The sequence below is a fragment of the Lepidochelys kempii genome, chromosome 1 (genome assembly GCF_965140265.1).
Source record: "Lepidochelys kempii isolate rLepKem1 chromosome 1, rLepKem1.hap2, whole genome shotgun sequence".
Taxonomy (NCBI): Eukaryota; Metazoa; Chordata; order Testudines; family Cheloniidae; genus Lepidochelys; species Lepidochelys kempii.
This window is the reverse complement of record NC_133256.1, coordinates 205,706,236-205,733,169: the sequence shown is the minus strand read 5'-3', so window position 1 is coordinate 205,733,169 and position 26,934 is coordinate 205,706,236. Positions and strand designations below refer to the sequence as shown.

Sequence of the window (26,934 nt, the reverse complement as noted above, 5' to 3'; positions counted from 1 at the left end):
GGCGTAACGGCTCGCAGCTAAATGGCTGGCGCAGGCTGTCCGCAATGCAGCACGGGACGGGGGCGCATGTGCAGTTAGTAGAGGCCTGTCGGGGGAAGGCTGCGGTGGCTCGCGGGCCCGCTCGCTTCCCCTCTCGCAGCGCGCGCGCGGGGCCGCGGCCCTGTTCGTGCGCGTGACGACGCCCCCCTCCCCCAAGTCGTCGCCGCCGCCTCGCCTCGCGCCGCCCCGCCCGCCATGGCGCTGAATAAGTCTATGCACGCGAGAAACCGTTACCGGGACAAACCGCCGGACTTCGCCTACCTGGCGTCCCGCTACCCGGCCTTCCGGCAGCACGTGCAGACCAGCCTCTCCGGCCGGGCTAGGTGGGTCCCCGGGGTGGGGCGGGGAGGTCTGACGGGGCTCGGCGGCCGCGGCCCGCTAGGGGCTGGGATTTTCCGCCGCCGCCGTTGCCCAGGGCCCCGCGGCGGCAGCTGAGCGTCAGCGCGGACACATGGGGCAGCCCCGGGGAGCCCCGTTCCCTCTCCCGCCATCGCCGTGCGCCGGCGGCCTGTGGGCCGGTGTCCCCGTGCCGGGGGCGCCCCCCCTCCCCCCTCCAACCCGCGCCTCCAGCGTCGCTGTCCTGGCAACAACCCTTCCCTCGCTGGGAAACACCCCCTCCCCCGCCCCGCTCTTCCCCAGCCACAGGCGAGCGTGTAGGTCAGTGTAGCTCTGACAGATGGGGTTGCTGACCCGATAAGGGCATTCTGCTGCAGCTGGGGCTCTGAAGTGTAGACATGGGCTTAGCCTCCCTTGCTACCCAACCACCGGTCATCCCCGGAACACCGTCCACACTTAGTAGCCCCGGATGAGCCGGGGATGCTGTGGGGAAAACAGTCTGTGATTAGACTTAATCAGAATACCCCTACACGAGGGACAGAGCTACAGTTTTACTGGCATGTCCCAATTTTGAGTGTTTGCCTTATGTAGATGTTTAACTTTTCAAAATACAAACTGAAGAAATAAATTCCCTCATAATATAATTGTTAGTACAGAAAGGGATGTGTGTTTTGAGGGTTGGGTTTGTCCCAGAACCAGCACTTAAGGCTTTTTCCTTCTCAGATGCTAAGGAATACTGCCTAAACAGTCTCTGTGGTCCGCTTGAGTTTTGTTACTGGAATTGAATTATTTTTGATGGATTTTGTTTTTATGTGTAGAAACAAGTTTTCTTCAAAACCATCCCATTTAAGGAGATATTTCTTGTTTTGAATATGTGGTTTATGATTTTATTCTCCTGATACTTTTAATTAATGCTGACAAGACACTTGTTACTGTAATGCATAAAACTAAATATTGGTGCTTGGTGCCAACTATAATGCAAGTATTTTTTTCTGTTAATTGCATTTTATGCCTTGCAGCCTAAATTTCAAGGATCCAGAAGCTGTGAGAGCTCTGACGTGCACCCTTTTGAAAGAAGACTTTGGACTTACAATTGATATTCCATTAGAGAGGCTTATTCCTACTGTTCCCTTGAGGCTTAACTATATCCATTGGGTGGAAGATTTAATTGGCCATCAAGATGGTGATAAACAAGCTCTTAGAAGGGGAATTGACATAGGTATGTATCATATATTGGGGATTAGACAACTTTCTGTTTGACCAGGTTTGTCTGGTTCTTCAGTTTGAGTTTGGAAATGACATTAACTAAGAGATCTTGCTTTATATCCATTGATATGGGGGGATAAAAATTACATGTTCCAAACAACAAAAGTATTTGTGCTTATGAGAGACTGGCTGTCCAATCTCTAGCCTTATTGGGGTTGGCTCCTTTATGGACTAAGCTTCTTCCCACAGACTTGTGAATAAATGCAGCTCAGTTCTGACATGCAACACCTTTTTACTTTCCGCCTTTCCTATCCTTGAACTCTCCTGAACTTAAATTATTCATTATATTGAATTGTGCTGTTGGTTAATAAATTGGAAAAAGATCTGTTCTTGAGTTTGTGAGTGTAATCAAATGAAAACTTTTAATTCAAGTAATTTAACATTAGATTGCAGTGCTTCCTAGCTTTGAGTTGAGGTGTGCAGGGTGGTACATTATTCTTTACTCTTATTATTGATTGTGCTTTTGCACACGTGAATCAGATTCCTTACATGTTGCATAGTAACAAATTTTAGTGTTGCTTTTTGATCAATCTAATCTTTTTGAATCCAGATTCTCACTTCTACTTGTATTTTTTTAGGTAGCTGGGTCATGGAATCATAGAATACAAGGGTTGGAAGGGACCTCAGGAGGTCATCTAGTCCAACCCCCTGCTCAAAGCAGGACCAATCCCCAATTAAATCATCCCAGCCAGGGCTTCATCAAGCGTGACCTTAACTTCTGAGGAAGGAGATTCCACCACGTCCCTAGGTAATGCATTCCAGTGTTTTACCACCCTCCTAGTGAAAAAGTTTTTCCTAATATCCAGCCTAAACCTCCCCCACTGCAACTTGAGACCATTACTCCTTGTCCTGTCCTCTTCTACCACTGAGAATAGTCTGGAACCATCCTCTCTGGAACTAACTCTCAGGTAGTTGAAAGCAGCTATCAAATCCCCCCTCATTCTTCTCTTCCGCAGACTAAACAATCCCAGTTCCCTCAGCCTCTCCTCCTAAGTCATGTTTTCCAGTCCGCTAATCATTTTTGTTGCCCTCTGCTGGACTCTCCCCAATTTATCCACATCCTTCTTGTAGTGTGGGGCCCAAAACTGGACACAGTACTCCAGATGAGGCGTCGCCAATGTCAAATAGAGGGGAACAATCATGTCCCTTTATATGCTGGCAATGCCTGTACTTAAACATCCCAAAACAACGGCACACTGTTGACTCATATCCAGCTTCTTGTCCACTGTAACCCCTAGGTCCTTTTCTGCAGAACTGCTGCCGAGCCATTCAGTCCCTAGTCTGTAGTTGTGCAGGGGATTCTTCCATCCTAAGTGCAGGACTCTGCACTTGTCCTTGTTGAACCTCATCAGATTTCTTTTGGCCCAATCCTCTAATTTGTCTAGGTCCCTCTGTATCCTATCCCTACCCTCTAGCATATCTACCTCTCCTCCCAGTTTAGTGTCATCTGCAAACTTGCTGAGAGTGCAATCCACACCATTCTCCAGATCATTTATGAAGATATTGAACAAAACCAGCCCGAGGACCGACCCTTGGGGCACTCCACTTGATACTGGCTGCCAACTAGACATGGAGCCATTGATCACTACCCGTTGAGCCCAACAATCTAGCCAACTTTCTGTCCACCTTATCCATTCATCTAGCTCATACTTCTTTAACTTGCTGGCAAGAATACTGTTGGAGACTGTGTCAAAAGCTTTGCTAAAGTCCAGGAACAACACGTCCACTGCTTTCCCCTCATCCATAGAGCCAGTTATCCCTTCATAGAAGGCAATTAGATTAGTCAGGCATGACTTGCCCTTGGTGAATCCATGCTGACTGTTCCTGATCACTTTCCTTTCATGTAAGTGCTTCAGAATTGATTCCTTGAGGACCTGCTCCGTGATTTTTCCAGGCACTGAGGTGAGGCTGACTGGCCTGTAGTTCCCAGAATCCTCCTCCTTCCCTTATTTAAAGATGGGCACTACATTAGCCTTTTTCCAGTCGTCCGGGACTTCCCCCGATTGCCATGAGTTTTCAAAGAGAATGGCCAATGGCTCTGCAATCACATCCGCCAACTCCTTGAGCACTCTCGGATGCAGCGCATCTGGCCCCATGGACTTGTGCTCGTCCAGCTTTTCTAAATAGTCCCGAACCACTTCTTTCTCCACAGAGGGCTGGCCACCTCCTCCCCATGCTGTGCTGCCTAGTGCAGTAGTCTGGGAGCTGACCTTGTTCATGAAGACAGAAGCAAAAAAAGCATTGAGTGCATTAGCTTTTTCCACATCCTCTGTCACCAGGTTGCCTCCCTCATTCAGTAAGGGGCCCACACTTTCCTTGACTTTCTTCTTGTTGCTAACATACCTGCAGAAACCCTTCTTGTTACTCTTAACATCTCTTGCTAGCTGCAACTCCAGGTGTGATTTGGCTTTCTGATTTCACTCCTGCATGCCTGAGCAATATTTTTATACTCATCCCTGGTCATTTGTCCAATCTTCCACTTCTTGTAAGCTTCTTTTTCGTGTTCAAGATCAGCAAGGATTTCACTGTTAAGCCAAGCTAGTCGCCTGCCATATTTACTATTCTTTCTACACATCGGGATGGTTTGTCCCTGTAACCTCAATAAGGATTCTTTAAAATACAGCCAGCTCTCCAGGACTCCTTTCCACCTCATGTTGTTCTCCCAGGGGATCCTGCCCATCAGTTCCCTGAGAGAGTCAAAGTCTGCTTTTCTGAAATCCAGGGTCCATATTTTGTTGCTCTCCTTTCTTCCCTGTGTCAGGATCCTGAACTCGACTATCTCATGGTCACTGCCTCTTAGGTTTCCATCCACTTTTGCTTCCCCTACTAATTCTTCCTGGTTTGTGAGCAGCAGGTCAAGAAGAGCTCCGCCCCTAGTTAGTTCCTCCAGCACTTGCACCAGGAAATTGTCCCCCTACACTTTCCAGAAACTTCCTGGATTGTCTGTGCACCACTGTATTGCTCTCCCAGCAGATATCAGGGTGATTGAAGTCTCCCATGAGAACCAGGGCCTGCGATCTAGTAACTTCCATTGGTTGCCGGAAGAAAGCCTCATTTCCCCCCCCCCCCCCCCCCCCCCCCGGTCTGGTGGTCTATAGCAGACTCCCACCATGACATCACCCTTTTTGCTCATGCTTCTAAACTTAATCCAGAGACTCTCAGGTTTTTCTGCAGTTTCATACTGAAGCTCTGAGCAGTCATACTGCTCCTTTACATACAATGCAACTCCCCCACCTTTTCTGCCCGGCTTGTCCTTCCTGAACAGTTTATATCCATCCATGACAGTACTCCAGTCATGTGAGTTATCCCACCAAGTCTCTGTTATTCCAATCACATCATAATTCCTTGACTGTGCCAGGACTTCCAGTTCTCCCTGCTTGTTTCCCAGGCTTCTTGCATTTGTGTATAGGCACTTGAGATAACTCGTTGATTGTCCCCCTTTCTCAGTATGAGGCAGGAGCCCTCCCCTCTCACGTGGGTCTCATTTGCTTTCTTTAATGTCAAATGACTTTTCAATTCAGAGCCCTTTTTGGTGCTAAATTACAAAGGGGATTTAAAGAGAAGTCAAGGAAAATACTAGTAAAATCGCATATTGATATCTCTTCAGACTTTCTGTATCTACAGAGATCAAACGTACAAAACATCTTTCCCTAAATTACTGCTGGAGGACATCTGACAAATAAAACCTTTTTGGTCTCTACTGATTTATCTACTGCTTAATCCAATCAGTTAAAGATTTTCTTGTTATTGTTTTTTAAAGGTTCTATACAAATATTTTAAAATCTGTCTGGACAGGTACATTTTGTTATAGTTTAGCATCTGTACTCCTTCTTGGTTTTGTTATTAGTTAAATCTTTCCTTTATACTTTGGAAGAATTCTTTTTTTTTAAAGTAGTCCTGCGCTGGTGGAAGCACATTACCAAATTGAGAAAAGTATATGGGGTCTCTGGATATCTGTCCAACATTATTTGATTCATATCTTGTCTCTTAGCATTTCATCTTTGAAAGAAGGCTAAAATTCATGCTTTTCTCAAGGTTTCTATTTAGTAATTTCAGTATCCACTTCACTTTCTCTTAACAGTGAATTCAATGCTCTCCTGGCATTTACTAGTTACTGTGTTGTCTTGTCTAAATTAATGTTTCTTTTTCCACAATTTATTGACTTTATTTTGTATTTGTCAGCATTGATTTGGTTTAAATCAAACTGATTTAAATTACTAGTCAGGAAGACTCTATTTAATCATGGATTTCTATATACAAGTGCATTCTTGTTGGTTGTTATAACTTTAATACTTATTCTTCACAACATATTTGCAAGAAAATGAGCTGGAGATAGCGTAACAAAGCAGTCTCTGGCGAGACACTACTGAGAGTATCCATTCAGGACAAATTGCTTAGAGCAGGGCTGTCACAGCCCAAGGCTGGGGGTCCTTCACTACTAAGGCACACCAAACCAGCCAAACAGAGAGGACTTCGGTTTTACCCCACTGGCTAACCGGAAGTCATACGAGCAGTTCCCTCAGATACTCCCAGTATCCCACCAATGCCATTCATTATGGGGATGAATGGTTATGAAAACCAATAGCCTAGTAAAAGAAAAAAGGTTCTTCCGATCGCAAAGGACCAAGCCCCAGACCCAGGTCAATATACAAGTCAGATCTTCCCCACAAATCACGCTGTTGCCAGTCCTTTAGAATCTAAAGTCTAAAGGTTTATTCATAAAAGAAATATAGATGAGAGTTAAAATTGGTTAAATGGATTCAAGTACATATAACCTTTGCAAAGTTCTTGGTTCAGGCTTATAGCAGTGGTGGAATAAACTGGAGGCTCAAATCAAGTCTCTGGAGTACATCTACAGATTTGGATGGGTCATTCAGTCCTTTGTTCAGAGCTTCAGTTTTTAGCAAAGTTCCTCCAGTGGTCAGAAGCAGGATTGAAGACAAAATGGAGAGGATTCCGGGGCCTTTTGTATCCTCCGCCATCTAGAAGGACACCCCTTTGTTCTTACTGTCGAAAATCACAGCAGCAAGATGGAGTTTGGAGTCACATGGGCAAGTCACATGTCAATGCATGACTCATTTCTTTACAGGTAGAGCAGCCATCACTCACATGCTACCTTGAACATTCCCAGGAAGGCTCCTCACATGTGGATTGGAGTCTCCCAAGGTCCATTGTCAGTTAAGTTGTTTCTTGATTGGGCACTTCCTCAGAATAGTCCTTTCTCAAGAAGCTGACCAAATGCTTCACTGATGCTACTTCAGAATCAAACACATTGAGATACAAGTACATAGCCAATATCATAACTTCAGATACAAAAATGATACACACAGCATAATCATAACCAGCAAATTACAACCTTTTCATAGACACCTTACTTGACCACCTTTGTACAAGATTTGGTGCAACTATAGGACCTTGGGTGCAACAATGATCTATAGGGTCACAGTTCATGTCAATAACGTCACAGATAGTGCTTGTCCCATTTGTTTTTTTAATGCTTGTAATGTAACTCTGTCATTCCATATTTCTCTTTTTTAAGATCTCACTCAGTTCCTTCCGAATTTCAACAGCATCAGCAATAAAACAGCTATTTCCCTGCATTTTGTTCAAGGCTACAGAAATAGGCTTCAGGGTACTCAGCATGTGTTCAACATTTCTCTTAAGCCCAATGTTGAGAACTTTGGCTGTGACAGTGCCATCTGTTTTTTCATGATTTTATTCACAAACTATCGTCATCAGATTTGGGCCAGTTCTTGATACATTGCTCAAAACAGTCCACTACTGAGTTCCGTCCCGTGTCTTGTGGGAGCGTTAGCTTGGTTCTTCCCACACTTTTCAGAATAGCTGCTGCAAAGTGGTTGTTACAGAAGCATTTTGCAATTTCAAGAACATTAGCCTTTATTTGTGGAACACTGAAGTCTTTGGCTAGGAGATGCATCAAATGAGCAACTGCATGTTATTAGCTTGGGACTCTCTTCTAAATAACTTCTCATCTTGGGTACATTTCTAGTATTGTCTGTGACCAAACTGTGTACTAGACATTTGAATTTTTTTCCACAGTTCTAGCTTTTGCTGCTACTTGTAAATATTCTACTGCGTGTGCGTTTCCTGATGTATCAATTGTTTCTGTAGGGAAGACATTCCCTTCTGTTGTCACACAAGCACATACGGCAGGATCATTGTGAACATTGCTTCACCCATCAAGACTCAGGTTAACAATTTTACTCTCTAGACCTTTTGCACACTGCTCAATTTCTCTTTCATTCACTTTATCCAGCAATTTGCCTGTGACATCTGCTCTGTAGGGTGGACTGTATCCTAGCCTTCATGACTGAACCGTGTTAATGAAGTGTGGGTTCTCAATCATACAGAAAGGAGATAATGTTGCATAAAGGAGAGATGTTGCATAAACAAACGGGGCAATTTTTTCATCAATTGCCTCTTTTTGTAATCTGCTGGTTCTTATCACAAACTGATCTATGGTTGTTTCTGGATGATGGAAGTTTTTTTTTCTTTTTGATACAGGTGCTATACTGTGGTCATGTGACATACATGATTGGCAGATAACTCTGAAACTATAGAAAATGAGGGTGATCTTGAAGGTGGATAGTCTTCAGAATCCTGTATGTTGAGGATGGATTCTCCTAAACAAAATAAGTCAATGCAGTTATTTAATACCGTACTGCTCATTTAGTATTACTCATTGCATTCACTGACACTCAGTACTATTTTAAAGGTGAAATTGTAAAAGGAAGATCTGCCTATTTCAGCTATTTATTTTTTATCACAACTGCATCTAAAATGATAGAACCATAAAGTAACAACTATTTTTTTGCTCAAACATGAGAATTCAAGAATAGTCCGGAAGGAAGACAGGCAGTCCTTAAGAGAGAAGTATGAAATAAAAAAAGTTTACCAACCTGAAGATCCTGCATGTTCAGAAATGTTCCTTTCATCATCTTCCACTTTGCTTCCTCCTGTGAAGGAGCACTTCTCATGGTGTTAATTCATTCTGGCAACCAGGCCTTGCATTTCTTTGTTGCACTGTTCGCATTTTGGATGCGTGCCTGTCTTACCCACAGGTAGAGGAAGTACATTAAAATATTCCGAAACTGGGTCTCTTTTATGGCCTGCTGCCATTATAGGTTTTCCCTTCTAGTGAGAGAATGGCATGGTAGATCTCAAATCAATGAAGGCTACACTCAGAAAGACCTCAAGACTTCTGGAATATGCTGCTCAAACGGTTTCACTTTTGTTTCTACTGCCTGTCCCTCCCTTCTCACATTTATCTCCAGACTTTCTCTCCTTGTCCAGATCTATTTCGCCCTCAACCATCATTGAACTTTTTGAAACTTTGCACTTTTAGAGAGAGGTAAGGGATTGACTCTGTATACACAAACTTGCAGAGTGACAACAGGGTTGAGGTGTGTCATTTCTCATCTCTATATATTTATTTTAAAACATTTTTGCTGTTAATAAGCATGTCCTCTCTGGAGACATAAATCCACAGTTTGAGAACTGCAAAACTAAGCATCTCTGATGGTATCTTCTAGACCAGTGGTTCTCAAAGCTGGTCCACCGCTTGTTCAGGGAAAGCCCCTGGAGGTCGGACCAGTTTGTTTACCTGTTGCATCTGCAAGTTCGGCTGATTGTGTCTCCCACTGGCCATGGTTCGCCGCTCCAGGCCAATGGGGGCTGCGAGAAGGGTGGCCAGCACATCCCTTGGCCCGCGCTGCTTCTCTTGAGGTACTTACCTTGCAGTATTATCTTACCCGCTTTCCAGAGTAGTTGCAGTTACTTTCCCTGTGTTGTTGTTTTGGAAATAATCCTATATAAATGTTACATTTTTTATCTTGTTGTAAAACATTCAATGCTTTGTTTATGTCAGAAACCCAAAACTACTGATAATTGTTCAGATAAGGTTGTGATTAAAAAATATGGCATCTCCAACGTTACTGTTGTGTGTTTCTAAAAAAAAATCTATATTGGAGTAGGACTTTACTAGCAGATGAAAAAGTATAATCTCTCTCTCTCATTCTGGTGTCATTCTCTTAATACATCTGCCAATTACAGTTCTTTATGAGAATCTGGTAGCTGTAAGAGTCATTTTTTCTTTTTTTCTCGTATCTTGTGTTTTGGTCACTCTTAAGCAATGGTTTGAGGGCACAGTCAAAGCCTTTTGCCACAAACTAGTCTCTGCATGTTTTCAGTAATTCTTCGTAATAAGTAATCTAGGGTTTCCATCGCTTGTACAGTGATGAGTCACTTTATGGTCACCATAATGTGCTGTGTAACGTATTTCTCTTCCCTATCAGAAACTGTGTCTGGCTTTTATTCTTTGTGTAGTTTATCTTGGGAATCAACTTTTAGTTAAAACTTTAAACATTAAGAAATAACCAAGTCTGAAGGAAAAACAGTTCCTCTTCTCATAATTGGTGCAGTCATACAGTCACTAAAGCAAAGTAATCAGTGTAGATTGAAGAAATGCAGAACATAAATATTTTTGTAATTTCTCTAAGTCTTCTGAATAAGTAGAAATATACTTGGTCACTAGTGTCTGAATTAGTTACTCACTCCTGTTTTAAAAAAAACAAACAAAAAACCTGCTGAAGGAAAATATTCAGTCTCTGATTTACCACGTTAGTCCTGGTATAAGTGAAATGTTTTGCAAAATAAATTGATGTTTTGAAAATGTTCTGTTTTTTCAATTAGAAAATACAGGGGTATCTACTTGTTGTTGGGTAAAATGTTGATTAGTTTTTAATATTGAAATTTATTGCTGTGAGTAACAATAGAATAATGCACACCATACACCGTGTGATTATTTATTAAATTAAATCTGACGCTTTACTTTTTTTGCTAATCTAGGCTTTTTTTTATTTGCTGCAGGTACAGGGGCATCTTGTATCTATCCATTACTTGGAGCTACTTTGAATGGCTGGTATTTCCTAGCAACAGAAGTGGATGATATGTGCTTCAATTATGCAAAGAAAAATGTGGAACAGAATAATTTATCTGATCTTATAAAAGGTACCATATAATAATCATTCATTAGCTTTCGTTCCCTTGTGATGTTTCCACTTCTCCTGTTTTAAACCAGATATAATGATGTATCTTTGCCTTGTTCAGTGGCTAATGAGGATTTACAGTCCTGCAAATATATGCTACCCTGATTTTGGTGTAGCAAAGAGTAACCACATGTTGCTAGACCATCCCCATTGAAATCAGACAGCCACAATTAGTCCAAAAACTTAACAAAAAACCCAATTCACTCTTATAAACCAGCCTGGACAGTTCTAGATTTTTGATGCATATGACTAATCAGATTCCTGAATATTTATGATAATCTCATACAGAAATCTTTGAAATGAAGTTAAGGTTGCAGATGCATGCACAAAACATTGATAGGTAACATTTGATATGAACATGACAGAATTCATGCTGCCCCATACGTGTGGAATGCTGTCCCCAAATCAATTTGTACAGCCTCTGCCCTGCACTCCTTCAGATGCCCCCTCCTTTTTGTATATGGATTTCCCTTTTTGTATGGGTCTAAGATCTGGAAGAATCTGGTAAACTAAGTTCTCTCTATCCCTTCTTCCCGTTATTAAAAATAAAATGGAAGAAAATTAAAACTTCAACTGTGAAGATCTATTTTTAGGGTGCAATAATTCTGGAACTCCACATACAGTTGACTTCAAATTTATTAGAAAGTCTAGGTCTGAAGCAGAGAGAGTTTATCAGTTTTGAGACATAGAATATCAGGGTTGGAAGGGACCTCAGGAGGTCATCTAGTCCAACCCCCTGCTCAAAGCAGGACCATTCCCCAATTAAATCATCCCAGCCAGGGCTTTGTCAAGCCTGACCTTAAAAACTTCTAAGGAAGGAGATTCTACCACCTCCCTAGGTAACGCATTCCAGTGTTTCTCCACCCTCCTAGTGAAAAAGTTTTTCCTAATATCCAACCTAAACCTCCCTCACTGCAACTTGAGACCATTACTCCTTGTCCTGTCCTCTTCTACCACTGAGAATAGTCTGGAACCATCCTCTCCGGAACTAACTCTCAGGTAGTTGAAAGCAGCTATCAAATCTCCCCTCATTCTTCTCTTCTGCAGACTAAACAATCCCAGTTCCCTCAGCCTCTCCTCATAAGTCATGTGTTCCAGACCCCTAATCATTTTTGTTGCCCTTCGCTGGACTCTCTCCAATTTATCCACATCCTTCTTGTAGTGTGGGGCCCAAAACTGGACACAGTACTCCAGATGAGGCCTCACCAATGTCGAATAGAGGGGAACGATCACGTCCCTCGATCTGCTCACTATGCCCCTACTTATACATCCCAAAATGCCATTGGCCTTCTTGGCAACAAGGGCACGCTGCTGACTCATATCCAGCTTCTCGTCCGCTGTCACCCCAGGTCCTTTTCCGCAGAACTGCTGCCTAGCCGTTCGGTCCCTAGTCTGTAGCTATGCATTGGGTTCTTCCATCCTAAGTGCAGGATGCTGCACTTATCCTTATTGAACCTCATCAGATTTCTTTTGGCCCAATCCTCCAATTTGTCTAGGTCCCTCTGTATCCTATCTCTGCCCTCCAGCGTATCTACCACTCCTTCTAGTTTAGTATCATCCGCAAATTTGCTGAGGGTGCAATCCACACCATCCTCCAGATCATTTATGAAGATATTGAACAAAACCGGCCCCAGGACCGACCCCTGGGGCACTCCACTTGACACCGGCTGCCAACTAGACATGGAGCCATTGATCACTACCCGTTGAGCCTGACAATCTAGCCAATTTTCTACCCACCTTATAGTGCATTCATCCAGCCCATACTTCTTTAACTTGCTGACAAGAATACTGTGGGAGACCATGTCAAAAGCTTCGCTAAAGTCAAGAAACAATACATCCACTGCTTTCCCTTCATCCACAGAACCAGTAATCTCATCATAGAAAGAAAAGGAGTACTTGTGGCACCTTAGAGACTAACCAATTTATTTGAGCATGAGCTTTTGTGAGCTACAGCTCACTTCATCGGATGCATACCGTGGAAACTGCAGCAGACTTTATATACACACAGAGAATATGAAACAATACCTCCTCCCACCCCACTGTCCTGCTGGTAATAGCTTATCTAAAGTGATCATCAAGTTGGGCCATTTCCAGCACAAATCCAGGTTTTCTCACCCTCCACCCCCCCACACAAATTCACTCGCCTGCTAGTGATAGCCCATCCAAAGTGACAACTCTCTACACAATGTGCATGATAATCAAGTTGGGCCATTTCCTGCACAAATGCAGGTTCTCTCACCCCCCTCCCAAAAACCACACACAATAGTGAGTTTGTGTGTGTGGTTTTTGGGAGGGGGGTGAGGGGGTGAGAAAACCTGGATTTGTGGTGGAAATGGCCCAACTTGATGATCACTTTAGATAAGCTATTACCAGCAGGACAGTGGGGTGGGAGGAGGTATTGTTTCATATTCTCTGTGTGTATATATAAAGTCTGCTGCAGTTTCCACGGTATGCATCCGATGAAGTGAGCTGTAGCTCACAAAAGCTCATGCTCAAATAAATTGGTTAGTCTCTAAGGTGCCACAAGTACTCCTTTTCTTTTTGCGAATACAGACTAACACGGCTGTTACTCTGAAACCTCTCATCATAGAAGGCGATTTAGATTAGTCAGGCATGACCTTCCCTTGGTGAATCCATGCTGACTGTTCCTGATCACTTTCCTCTCCTCCTAAGTGCTTCAGGATCGATTCTTTGAGGACCTGCTCCATGATTTTTCCGGGGACTGAGGTAAGGCTGACTGGCCTGTAGTTCCCAGGATCCTCCTCCTTCCCTTTTTTAAAGATTGGCACTACATTAGCCTTTTTCCAGTCATCCGGGACTTCCCCCGTTCGCCACGAGTTTTCAAAGATAATGGCCAATGGCTCTGCAATCACAGCCGCCCATTCCTTTAGCACTCTCGGATGCAACTAGTCCGGCCCCATGGACTTGTGTACGTCCAGCTTTTCTAAATAGTCCCTATCCACCTCCTTTCTCCACAGAGGGCTGGCCATCTACTCCCCATGTTGTGATGCCCAGCGCAGCAGTCTGGGAGCTGACCTTGTTAGTGAAGACAGAGGCAAAAAAAGCATCGAGTACATTAGCTTTTTCCACATCCTCTGTCACTAGGTTGCCTCCCTCATTCAGTAAGGGGCCCACACTTTCCTTGGCTTTCTTCTTGTTGCCAATATACCTGAAGAAACCCTTCTTGTTACTCTTAACATCTCTCGCTAGCTGCAGCTCCATGGCTTTCTGAGGGGCCAAAATAAGATTTATAATGAAAATTCAATTTCAGCTGTAACTATGGAGCACCTGCTATTGCTCTGAAAATAACGCTTCTAATTCTATGATATTGGTTATAAGAAAAGCTGTTTATATGCGTTTTCTTTTGTTAGATGAACCTAAAGTTGGTTTGCAGTGTAGTATGTTGATAAATTGGTTGTATAATATGTTAATTATATTCTAAAGGAAGTGTTAAAAATACTTATGTAACACTAGAGTTAATTTTAATTCCTTATCAATAAATATCCTCCTTTTTTTGCTAGTGGTTAAAGTGCCACAGAAGACCCTTCTAATGGATGCACTAAAAGAGGAATCTGAGATCATTTATGATTTTTGCATGTGCAACCCTCCCTTTTTTGCCAACCAGTTGGAAGCCAAGGTACAGTATGTTGATTAGATTGACTGACTGTTGTACGTACTTTTGCCCTTTTTAACAGGTGGGAGGGTAATGATACCTCAAGAGATTAAAGTGTTTGAAGGCTCACTGTGGAAAAACCTCATGTCTCTGGGTTTTATAAGCTGTCATTTCATATATGTATATTTGTATAATTTTTTATTATTTTTTAAAAAAGCAACATTGAAAAACCCACCCAAGTCAGCAATTTGTAAAAGATTAACTTAAATGAGTTTTGTTTTTTTAATTCTGAAGTAGGAATTGACCTGTGGCGTTCTTCCATTAGTTGTATTCAGATGGTCTCTCTCCAATAGATTTAGCACAGAGTAGGCAGTCACCATGGACCTGGTGCTAGTGTGCCTCCCGTAATGGTAGAACAAAGGAGCTGGTGGGCCTCAGTGACGCTAGTACAGGGGTGGGCAAACTACGGCCCGGGGGTCGCATCCAGCCCTTCAGACATTTTAATCCGGCCCTTGAGCTGGGTCCGGGGCTTGCCCTGCTCAAGTACTCCAGCCGGGGAGCAGGGTCGGGGGCTTGCCCCGTTCTGCACGTGCCATGGCTCCCAGAAGCAGCGGCATGTCCCCCCTTCTAGTGCCTATGCATAGGAGTAACCAGGGGCTCCACACACCACCCCCACCCCAACCTCACACTCCCATTGGCCTGGAACTGTGGCCAATAGTAGCTGCAGGGGAGGCACCTACGGATGGGGCGGTGCACAGAGTTGCCTGGCCTCTCCTCTGTATAGGAGCCGGAGAGGGGACCTGCTGCTTCCGGAAGCTGCTTGAGGTAAGCACCGCCCGGAGTCTGCACCCCTGCCACCCTCCTGTGCCCCTGCCCCAGCCCTGAGCCCCCTCCTGTCCTCCAAACCCCTTGGTCACAGCCCAGAGCACCCTCCTGCACCCCAGCCTGGAGCCCCCTCCCTCGCCCTGAACTCCTAATTTTTGACCCTACCCCAGAGCCCGCACCCACATCCAGAGCCCTCATCCCTTCCCGCACCCAACCCCCAATTTCATCAGCATTCATGGACTGCCATACAATTTCTATACTCAGATGTGGCCCTCTGGCCAAAAAGTTTGCCCACCCCTGTGCTAGTACGTCGATGTCATAGCACTCATTTTCGCTATTGCGGTACCAGTCTGAGGCCTGGTCTGCACTGTCACTTAAGTTGATACAAGTTACGTTGCTCAGGGGAGTGAAGAAATCACCCCCCGAGCGATGTAGCTTACCTTGACCTAACGTGGTGTCTACACCATGTTATATTGGCGGGAGAGCGTCTCTCCCCAACTTACGTTCTGCCTCTCAAGGAAGTGGAGTACTAAAGTCAGCGGGAGCACTCTCCCATCTGCTTACTGTGTCTTCTCCAGACCCACTAAATTGACGCCGCTGCATCAATCGCAGTGGTACCTATTTAGCATGCCAGTGTAGACAAGTCCTGACTCTAGACTCAGTAAGAAACTTAGAATCTTGATCTCTATAGTGACAACTTCTGTATTTCTAAAAGCTGGGGAAGAAGTGGTGTTAGCTAAATAATTTTACATTTAAACATTGGGTTGTAACTTTCTGACATGACCATGTCCTACGGTGCTTTGGAACCAGATGTTTAATGTTACTCTTGTATAGCATCGATATATTGCTAACTCTTTGCTGTAGCTGTGACTATATAGATTTTGCTCTATTACCGTACCACCTAGGAGCTCAAGTTGAGGACCGAGACTCCATTGTGCTGAGTTCCCTACAAACACAGAACAAAAAGATGATTTCAGCCCCAAAGAGCTTATAATCTAAGTATATAACCAGATACAATAGATGGATACAGACAGGGAGTAATAACCGTTACATTGTTAAGTTTAAAAATGTTAGGATTTCCCCCATATAGGGATGGAGTGCAGTGTTGATAGTGTTACTACATGGCAGAGTGTGAGGGAGACAGCAGGGTTTAAGGAATTATACTGTTCATTAATGGTTTAAACTTCAAACACTTTCTTTCCTGTCCAGGGAGTAAATTCTCGAAATCCTCGACGGCCCCCTCCCAGCTCTGTGAACACTGGGGGCATCACAGAGATCATGGCTGAAGGGGGAGAACTAGAATTTGTCAAAAGAATTATCCACGATAGTCTGCAGCTTAAAAAAAGATTGCGGTAAGGGCTGGGGTTGTTAAGGAAACTTCCCTCCTCCCTGCACCCTGCTGTGGGAATCACACGGAAGGGACTTTAACTGAGGGCCTTCTTGTTTTGGATGAAAATCCAATTTATGTGACAAAATCATCTTTTTTTTTTTTTTAATAACCATAGGTCAAGGAAGTCCACTAGCTCATTTGATACACATTTGTAATCTATCTCATGTCCAAGGAACAGAGTTAATACATAAAATTTGAGGAGAGGACAGCTGTTCTCCCCTTCAGATTCATAGATTTTTTTTTAAGGGCAGAAGGGACTATTATGACCATCTGGTATGATTTTGTACATAACATAGGCCAAGGAAGTTCACTCAGTGATTCTTGCATCTAGTCCTGCAACTTGCAGTTGAAGTAGAATATCTTTTAAAAAGAGACCCAGTCTTGATTTCAGGACACCATGGGAAGGAAGATTTCACATCTTGTGGTAGTCTGTCCAATGATTTAGCACCCTCACAATTAAAAACTTGCATCTGTTTTTTTTCCAGTTTGAATAATGCTGATTTTAAACTTCCAGCCATTGGATCATGTCACACCTTTGTCTTCTATGTTAAAAAGTCCTTTAGTATCAAATCTCCTCTTTGTGTCGGCAAATGATAGTCACTGCTAGACCTTCTCTTTAACAAGCTAAATAGATGGAGGTCCTTTAGTTTCTCAGAGTAAGGCATTTTTCCAGACCATAAATTCTTGTAGTTCTTCTCTGAACTCTCCAATATTTTTTACTTCCTTTTCAAGTGTGGACAGCAGAACTGGGCATAGTATTCTAATGACTTCACCAGTGCCATATACAGAGGTAATATTGCCTGCCTTCTCCAGTCTGATATTCCCATTTATATACCTGGGGATCGAATTAGCTCTTATAGCCAGAATAATGCACTGGGAGCTCATGTTCAGGCAGCTAACTATCTTTTTCTAGAATACCTGCTTTGTAGGATACAGTCCTGAAAGTATGCTCCACAGTCTTTATTGCTTGTTTGGCTATATTAAAACATACTCATTTTGTAGTACTTCGAAAAAGAATGAAGAGTTGCCCAGTTTGCATTTTTGCAGACCTCTTCACAAGATGCTCACTTTTTATTGTCCAAGAAGTGGGAGTAGGTCTTGTAGAATGTACTCTTATTGGAAGGCTGATAACACTTCTCTTAAGATTCAAAAGTAGCTCAGACCAATAGGAGCTAGGTCTAAAGACTTCCAAAAAAAAATGTTCTTGTCATCAAAAGAAATTAAGAAAAGGTTCAAGTTCTTGAGAGACTTTGACCTATCCAGGAGCAATTTTAACGGTGCTACAGCCATCTAGGCAGTGCCAACTTTCCTTTTGAGAATGAGAGCGCTTGGGACAGGTGATATGAAGGTGTCGTGCTTTAGCTGAGATGGTTGTAGTACCATGTTGTCAGGAAACAGATTCATTGATTGACAAGGCATTATACTCACTGATCCCTCTTGTAGAGATGAATGCCACAAGAAAGATCACTTTAGTAAGGGAAAACAAAGATTTAACAGCCATTGTCTGGTGGCTTCTGATACCAAAGAACTGGAGTTGGAGGACAGGTGTATCTCTGTTGGCCTAATTAGATGAAGGCATCTATCTTTAATACCTTGTGTTTCCAAAATCTGGAAAAGTCATCCAACTTTGTTGCTGCTATTTAATATAATAAGTTGTTCTGGGGAGTCTCACGGCAGAAAAATTGACTTAATGCTATGTTCCGGTCTCTCTTTGCTAGAGACAACTCAACCAAATGGCCAGAATGTTGAGCTGCCCTTTACATAGGAGACTGAGACTTGCTGGCCAAAGGAAGAACTTGATAGCTTCTTTTTTCAACTAGAATATTACAGCTCTTGGAGACAAAGGCATAACATGATTCAGTGACTGGAAGCTGAATCTTAAAAAGTGCATGTTTTTTCCACTTCATGTTTCCCAACAGGGTAATGAACCAGTGGGTTGTGGTAGATACTTCTGCATTTTGAAGTCTTGGGGAAAGCTATCCGATCTTGATTTGCAGATGTGCTGTAGTTCTGCCAGAAGTTACTGGCCTTAATGCAAGAATTAATTAGCAAAATTCTCTGGCCTATTATGCAGGTGGTCAGACTACTAGTGGTGCCTTTTGGCCTTATTAAAAAAAAATCTATTAATCTTATTTTCAATTGAATTCTGGTTTTATTAGATTCTTCACAATGCTGCATGAAAACTGGTTTTATTTATCTCTCATACTTCTACCCATGATCACTTTAAAGCATTTTTATCTCTCAAAGAAGCTGCTTAAAATATGTAGAGTATTGCATTTCAGTAATTGAAAACTCTCTGGGTACAAAGTTTTAACAGTGTACTTACAAATTATTTCATTGGGGCCCAACACCTCTCCTAAATTATTTTGTGCAAGTGCCCATAAAGGAATTTTGGGAAATCCTGCTGAAGAACACAGACTTTTGCCTTTGGAAGAGTCTGTGAGACCTGTATCCAAGGGAGATGGTGAGCTCCCAGAAGCAGGGTAATCTCTCTGCTCTCATCCTTCTGTTTGCCCACTGGTGAGATGTGGATTTAGAGAGCTGGAAACTGGGAGAATTAATACTTCTAGATTTCTAATAGGCAGAGATACCAGGGAGTGGGTCTATTTTTTTCAGGCAAAAGCTGTTGTTTTGCTTCTGTCATCTTCTCTTTCTATTCCTTGGAAAGTTAAAATTGAACGTTTGAAACAAATTATTGTAAAGGGTACTATTTTCCAAAGCACTTTCCCATTTTTGAAAATGGGACAGAGTTGCTGAGAAACTTTTTAAAAATTTTACCCAAAATCTAATATTGAAAAAATCCAGGTGGATTTCTTTTCCAAGGATTTATTTCCTTGGTCTCCTAGTTTATCCACTTGCTCAAATCATATTGCTATTGTGGATTTGCCACTATTTTTAACTGGGGAGCATTTCCCCTCTTGTGATGCTTGAAGACCTCTGATGTGAACCCTTTGCAGTTAGTTGCCATTTTCAGTTGAACTGTTTCTAAAACCCCTTAATGTAAAATGTTGTCCACAGGTGGTACAGCTGCATGCTGGGAAAGAAATGCAGTTTAGCTCCATTAAAAGAGGAACTTCGAATCCAGGGGGTAAGTTTGTCTCCAAATACACTAGGGTTGTATATACTGCTTCCTGATACTGTGCATTTGTGTTGCCTGTTTTTGTCCCCTAAAAAGAGGTTTCTTACAAGTTACTGAACTGTAGTTCTTTGGAAGGTGCTTTTGTATTATGGACACGCTGGTAGCAACTCCAAAGTTGAGGTTAAGCAGAGTTTGAACTTAAAGCAGGGATTAAACCTCTTTTAAGAGAATGTAGTGCCTTCTCATATGTTTTCAGCACTGAATTTTTGAGAATTTGCAAGAGCTGTTCTTCCTCAGTTAATTTTTATGCTACAAATGTATTGGCTCTAATTAATTCAATATGAGGACAGTACAGATATCAAGAGTCCTCATTGGTAAGTTACTTAGTGTTCTGATAAGTCTAAAAATCATGGATTTGGCTCCTTGTGTTTTAAGGATCAGGTGTCTTACTCCTTCCACTCACAGCCATGTCTCAGTGGGTTCCCTTAGAAGCAGGAGAGTCTGAGCAAAGCTGTATATATTCAGTGGAAGTCACCACCACTTAACACACAGGCATGCGGGAGGTAGGCAGCAATAGAATTTTCCCAAACAGTGAGATGTATAGCATTAAGTGCCACTAGCAAGGAGTAGATAGCAGAATTCACACCTGCAAAAAATGTTTCTGGCGGCTGTGATGGGTTCCCCCTGGGGTGCCACTTGGAACTCGAGTATCACTGAGCTTGCCTTTTCCGCCAGCTTGGGCTCCCTTACACTGTCCTGCTGAGCCAAACCCTCAAGCCTCCGGCACACACACAGGTAGGGGCACATACAGCTGCTGAAAGACACTGAGATCAGTTCTTGGGAAAGCTCAGCTAAGGAACTGGCCAGCACTCAAGTGCACACCCCCTCTGAAGTGTAAACCCAAAATTGTATCGTCTTGCATAGCACTGAGAACTCCACAGCATAAGCTCATAAAATTTGCTCCCTCAATGTGGAGGAAGATATGCACAGCTTTTTGCCCCCCAGTTATGAATTCCACAAACTGGTTTTAGAGAAAACAAGAACAAGTTTATGAACTACAAAAGATAAATTTTTAAGTGATTATAAGGGTTAGCAAACAGATCAGGGTTGTGAGTTCAATCCTTGAGGGGGCCATTTAGAGATCGGGGGCAAAAATTGGGGATTGGTCCTGCTTTGAGCAGGGGGTTGGACTAGATGACCTCCTGAGGTCCCTTCCAACCCTGATTAGCAAATCTCTCTCGCGCTCTTTCCATATTGAAATCTTAGCCCATCTTTCTACATCTCCAGTTGATGGCTGGACATCCACAAGAAGCTTAACATCACCAAAATGGAATTCCTGGTCTTCCCTCAAACCCTCCCTCTCTCTGCTTCTGTATCACTAGGGACACCGTGACCATCCTCTCTGTGGCTCAAGCTTGTAATCTTGGCTTCGTCTTTGATTCAGCCCTCTTTGGCTTATACTTCCAGGCTGTGTCTAAACCAGCGGTTCTCAAATTTTTGAATTGGTGACCCCTTTTATACAGCAAGCCTCTGAGTGTGACCCCCCCCCTTATAAATTTAAAAACACTTTTTTTTAATATATATTTAACCTTATTATAAATGCTGGAGGTGAAGTAATATTTGGGGTGGATGCTGACAGCTCGTGACCCCCTGTTTAAGAACCCTGGTCTAAATCATGTGTTTTCCTGCACATCTCCAAATCTGACCCCTCCTTTGTGCCCACCCTGGCAAAACTCTTGTCCACGCTGTAATCTTCTCATGTCTTGACTACGGCAATTTCCTTTTCTTCTAGCCTTGACGCCTGCAGCCTCACTTCCCTGAAATCTGTTCAGATTGCTGCTGCTGAGATCATGTTGGCTCAACGCATTGTCACCCTGTGTTTAGTTCCTCCTGTGGCTTCCCCTATTCCACTGTATCAGACTCAAACTTCTCAAAGCCCTTCACAACCTAATTCTGCCCTATCTGACCTTTTATCTTACAGTAAGGTTCATACCCACCTTACCTCCATTGGTGATGCCAGCCCCTAAAACCCAGTTCTCTACTCTGATAAGTGCTTATGTGGGAAGTGGGAAATGTGCTCAGTCAGAATCCATCAGAATTCATCTATTCAGAACTCACCTCTTCTGTAATGTTTGCAGGAAAGCACAACCAGATAGTGGCTGGACAGGTGACAAACTGTGATTACTGCTTTTCATTGGTTAAAAATTGTGCATATTCTCTCATCTTGTTTCCTTCATTCCACCCTTGCGTCTCATCCACCTGTTTGTTTTGTCTCTTTAGCTTCGTAAACTTTTTGGGAAAGACACTGTCACTTGCATCTCTGCCCTGGCCTGGTTGGCCTCTAGGTGTTACAGGAATGCAAATAAAAATAAGACCACTTCTGTGAAGAGCTTATTATCTGAGAGAAGAAGAGTATGCAATACTAGGGTTTTTTCCTTTCTCTTACTTAGAATTAAATACAAACAATTAAAAATATGTTTAAATTCACTATGTTCATACACAAGCTTGAATCAGATTGCACCCTGTTTTTAATGCTTTTGGTAGAAAACTAACCCTTATCATTCACCTCCATGAGCTCATGCTCATGCTTTCTACTCCCAGTTATTTCACTGAGTCTCTCAGGCTAGAGTTACTGCCTTTCTGTTCCCAAGCACTCAGCCCCATGGCATGAAACAAGTACTGGAGGGTTTGTCTTGCTGATCTCCTTAAATGCAAGGGTACATGTGTGTACATGGGATATTCCTTCTCCTTCACCAGGGAAGCATGAGTTCTTTTATAGGCCACCTACAGGCGAGGAGATGGTGGGGTCTCCTACCTTGTGTGGTAGAGGGTGCTACCATAGCTACCTCATAGGGATATTGCAGTATTCCCATTTTGCAGAAGTGGAGGAAAGTGGTTTGCCCAAGACAATACAGTATGTCAGAGGCAGAGCTGGAATTAGAATTTGGGCTCTCCCTAGTCTACCCTGTTCGCATTCTGTTATACCATGGTGCCTAAAGTGCGTTGAATTCTTAGGGATTAAAGGTGGATTTAAATTGCCTATTTTACTCTTGGTAAAGCTCTTTGTGATAAATTTCACTTCGACGTTGTTGGTTCAAAACCTTAATTTTATAACCTATATCTGAAGTTAGACTAATACGTGTGTAAAACGAATGACACTTCATTAACAAGAGATGAAAGTTAATGACTGCCTGACCAAGTTTCTCCTTCACATAGGTTCCTAAAGTTACCCACACTGAATTCTGTCAAGGCCGTACCATGAGGTGGGCTCTGGCGTGGAGTTTCTATGATGATGTCAGAGTGCCTGTAAGTGCCTTTGTTTTTGGTTTGTTTTTCATGGTCATCTACACTTTATTTGGGGGTGGGTTTAACAAGTATCTGCTCTACAACACAACTATCCCCCTTCAACCTAGAGTATAGGGTACAATTGTTGTCTGAGCTGCATTTCCTGTATGGCAGTACAAACCTGCAACATAGCCAGTTAGAACCTTGTTCTGATGCCCCTCCCCCCATCCATCCGTTACATGTCACTTGATGTTTGTATCAAACCCAAAACATACCTTTAGATAGGCTTGGCAGAATTAGATTTTTATCAGTAAATGTCGATAAACTTGAGCATTGGCCTGCTAAACCCAGGGTTGTGAGTTCAATCCTTGAGGGGGCTGTTAAGTTGATCTGGGGCAAAAAATGGGGATTGCTCCTGCTTTGAGCAGGGGGTTGGACTAGATGATCTCCTGAGGTCTCTTCCAACCCTGATATTCTGTGATTCTGTGATTTCACTGTATACGCACAAACTGATGAAAAAATATTTTGATGATCAAAATTTACGGATAGGCAAAGTAAGAAAAATACTGCTTGAAAAAATATTAGTTTGGTTTAAGGATATTTATTTGATATATTTTGACACATTTGTTACAGTTCAGGTCCAGCAAGGGCACCCACACTCAGGCCTTCAGCTCCCCAAGTGTTGCCTTTCCTGGTTGAAGAAACGCATCCCTCTCCTTTCTAACTGGGGCATTTCCAGACTTCACAGTTCCCTGCCTACGCTGTTATCGCAGCAGAGACTGGTTGCCTGACAAGATCCTGCTTCCATTCTCTTTAGAGACAGTTAACAGGTGCAATTGCTACAGTAAAAAGCACTTCCAATGCAAGCTTATTTGATAAGGTAAAAAGCATTACAGAGAAAACACATTTAAAAACAAGAAAAGGACCCATGCACATGCTAATAAGCTTGCCAGAGTTAACCCCAACCCTAACATGGATTCTGACCAGAGCAGTCCTTCAAATCCCCTACCCAAGGGGGATATCTTGTGGTTACCAGTTCATCACAAGCCAGTATTATGAGGCCTCAGGAGGCCCAGTCCTTCCAACCGTACCCTAAGGATTGCGGCTCTCTGTGGACCAGGGTTCCTGTCCATTTGCTGGATCAGGAAGAAGGTCATGAGCCAATTTAAAACCAAGCTATTTATCCAGAAACCCTTTCTTTGTCTGTTGGACTTGAAGAATCCAGTTTGAGCTACAGTGGAACTTCAGTTACGAACACCTCGGGAATGGAAGTTGTTTGTAACTCTGAACAAAGCGTTATGGTGGTTCTTTCAAAGTTTACAACTGAACATTGACTTAATACAGCTTTGAAACTTTACTATGGAAAGAAAATGCTGCTTCCCCTTCGTTGTTTTAGTAGTTTACGTTTAACACAGTACTGTACTGGATTTGTTTTTTCTTTGTCTGCCGCCGCCTATTGTGTACTTCCGATTCCAAATGAGGTGTGTGGTTGACTGGTCAGTTCGTAACTCTGGTGTTCGACTGTAGTATATGTGCACCTTTCCAGGGAGGTGGCTTCTCTGGGGATGTTACAACCTGAGTGAATTTGCCTAGTTACTCCCTACTGTTTTTCTATTTACCCGTCCCATGGAAATACATACAATGTCACATTAATACACACAATTTACACCAAAGGCATTAACCCTAATTCAGTAGGGTTTAACTTGTTTCCATAAAGCTTGTTCAGAGTATTCCAGGATATTGTCAGTCTCACATTGGTGAAGTTTGTTTTTTCTTATGGTCATAAAGCTTTAACGTTTTGAGTCTCAATGTCTGTCATTAATAATTGTCTGACCCCACCATAATTTTCCATGCCTCTGAAAATTTAAATGGATAAAAATTAAAAAAGCTTAAAAATAAACATCAATATCTGTCAAATTTATATTAAAAAAAAAATTAATTCTGCCAAGCCTCTCTATAGAGAACTCAAGTCAGCAAGGCCTTCTGATGGGCTTAATGTGAGGTGCAGGTTCCCTGAAAATCAGGCCACTTCCACTTCAGTGCTTAAATAAGAATTTAGCTGCAAAAAGTTACCCCCTTATGAACATTTGAAAATATCCAGGTCTTTACACTCACTTATGTAAGTTGAACTGATGCTTGTTAATGTATCTATATTAAATCAAAGCCTGCTTCTCCTTTTTAGATTCATATGTATGTAGTTTTTGCACAGGTGTTTGTGGTAACTGATTTTACAAGAGAGATGCAGTGATACACCTGTGTGTGATCAGAATCAAAATGTTAGTGGCTTCATATGTAGTACCAAGAGAAATACTTTTAATAATCTGAGAGATGGCAGCTGAAGGAAAGCATAATTGATTCTTTCTAATAACTTAAGGTAAAATTCACCCCTGTGCAGCAGGCCAGTACAAAGCATATGCACCTCTTAAATCCTACTTAAAACCTCTTCAGGGCTTAAGTGATACACAGGCCATGACAGTGAATGTACATGGTATTACAGTAGAACCCCGTTCTAGCCAGTTTAATTGGCATGCGAGCCAGCTCAGATAATCAAAACTCTGGGTAAATATGGGAATTGGAAAATGCCATGCTGCAGTGCCATCTAGCGGCCACTGGAGAGATCACCACCTTCTGGCCTGGAGTCCTGGTTGTTCAGTAAATGTGGAGAGTCAGTTAAGGGAGGATCGGATAAACAGGGTTCTACTATACTGACATTGGTATGATGCAGACTCTGTGTCCTGGGTGTTAAAACCGTCCCATTAGTATTGCACACTTCCAGTATTTGTTTGTAATTCGTTTGTTTTGTTGCTTTTTTCAGTCTCCTCCCTCTAAAAGAAGGAAGTTAGAAAAGCCCCGGAAACCAATTACATTTATAGTGTTGGCATCCACAATCAAAGAGTTATCCATCAAGGCTTCAGCTATGGGCTGGGATGCTGTTGAAGGCATAGCGGTGGTTACAAAGTGGATAGAAAAAATACTGACTGATCTGAAGGTATAGTATTAAGTGTTACCTGTTAAAACAACATCCTGCTTTCGGTCATAAATGTAAACTTTTTTTTAAAGTAGTGATTATGAAGTTCTGCTGTTCTCTACAATAGGTTCAGCATAAGTATGTTCCCTGTGGAGAAGATGAAGTTAGTCTGTTTCTAACAGCAATTGAAAACTCTTGGGTTCATTTAAGAAGAAAGAAACGAGAAAGAGTAAGGCAGCTACGAGAACTTCCTCGAGCTTCTGAAGATATTCTGCAAGCAGTGGAAGAGAAGAACAGCCAGAAAGACTCAAAAAACAACCCAGAGTGTGAACAAAACAAGACAGAAAACTTCGAAATGGGATCAGTGATGCTTGATGAGGATGTCAGCTCAGCCAAGAGTGACAGGCAAAGGGAAGATTCCCCTGCAAAAGAAGAAAACAATGAGGAACGCATGGAAGAGGAGGACATAGAAGCAAAGCAAGCAGAGACCTTAGTTGGTGAAGACTCCAGTGATGCAAAGGAGGAGCCTGATGCGTCAGAGGATGCTGGCAGTGTAACAATGGAAAAAGGACAAAGTCCCAAAGTAACTAGTGGACACTTTCTTTTTAAGTGTTTAATAAATGTGAAGAAAGAAGGGGATGATGCATTAGCAGAGATGCACTGGGTTGAAGGACAGAACAGAGATTTAATGAACCAACTGTGCACCTACTTACGAAACCAAATTTTTCGACTGGTTGCTAGTTAGCCCTTATTCAGAATATGGTAGAAATAAGTCAGTTCTGGATTTTTTTGTAATCTTTTTAATAGACTAAGAGAAATTTTGTGCTAGCAAGGTTTTTTAAGATGAAATGACCAAAATTTGAGATGAAAATCAACTTTATTTTTAAACAGCCTTTTTTAAGTACAAGGAATCCTAAGTATATAATGATGAGGGGTAGGAGAAACAGTGCTGAAATAGCACTTCAGTGTTCTAGCTGTAAAATTGCATGATAAATGGAAACCTATTTTAGCAGTAGCTCTGTGGTTGGTTTCATATGGGAACATTACAGCTGATTTCTGATCTGA

At 42.5% G+C, this 26,934-nt stretch overlaps 1 protein-coding gene across 1 annotated transcript; it reads left to right on the top strand.

The window, feature by feature from the left end:
* On the top strand, window positions 1-26,934 carry METTL16 (methyltransferase 16, RNA N6-adenosine). The gene is made up of 9 exons (XM_073309881.1): window positions 1-362; window positions 1,395-1,594; window positions 10,531-10,671; window positions 14,231-14,346; window positions 16,357-16,499; window positions 19,556-19,625; window positions 22,833-22,922; window positions 25,717-25,890; window positions 25,997-26,934. Exons 1-9 carry the CDS (start codon window positions 235-237, stop codon window positions 26,612-26,614), a joined length of 1,680 nt encoding a protein of 559 aa, XP_073165982.1. The 5' UTR covers window positions 1-234; the 3' UTR covers window positions 26,615-26,934.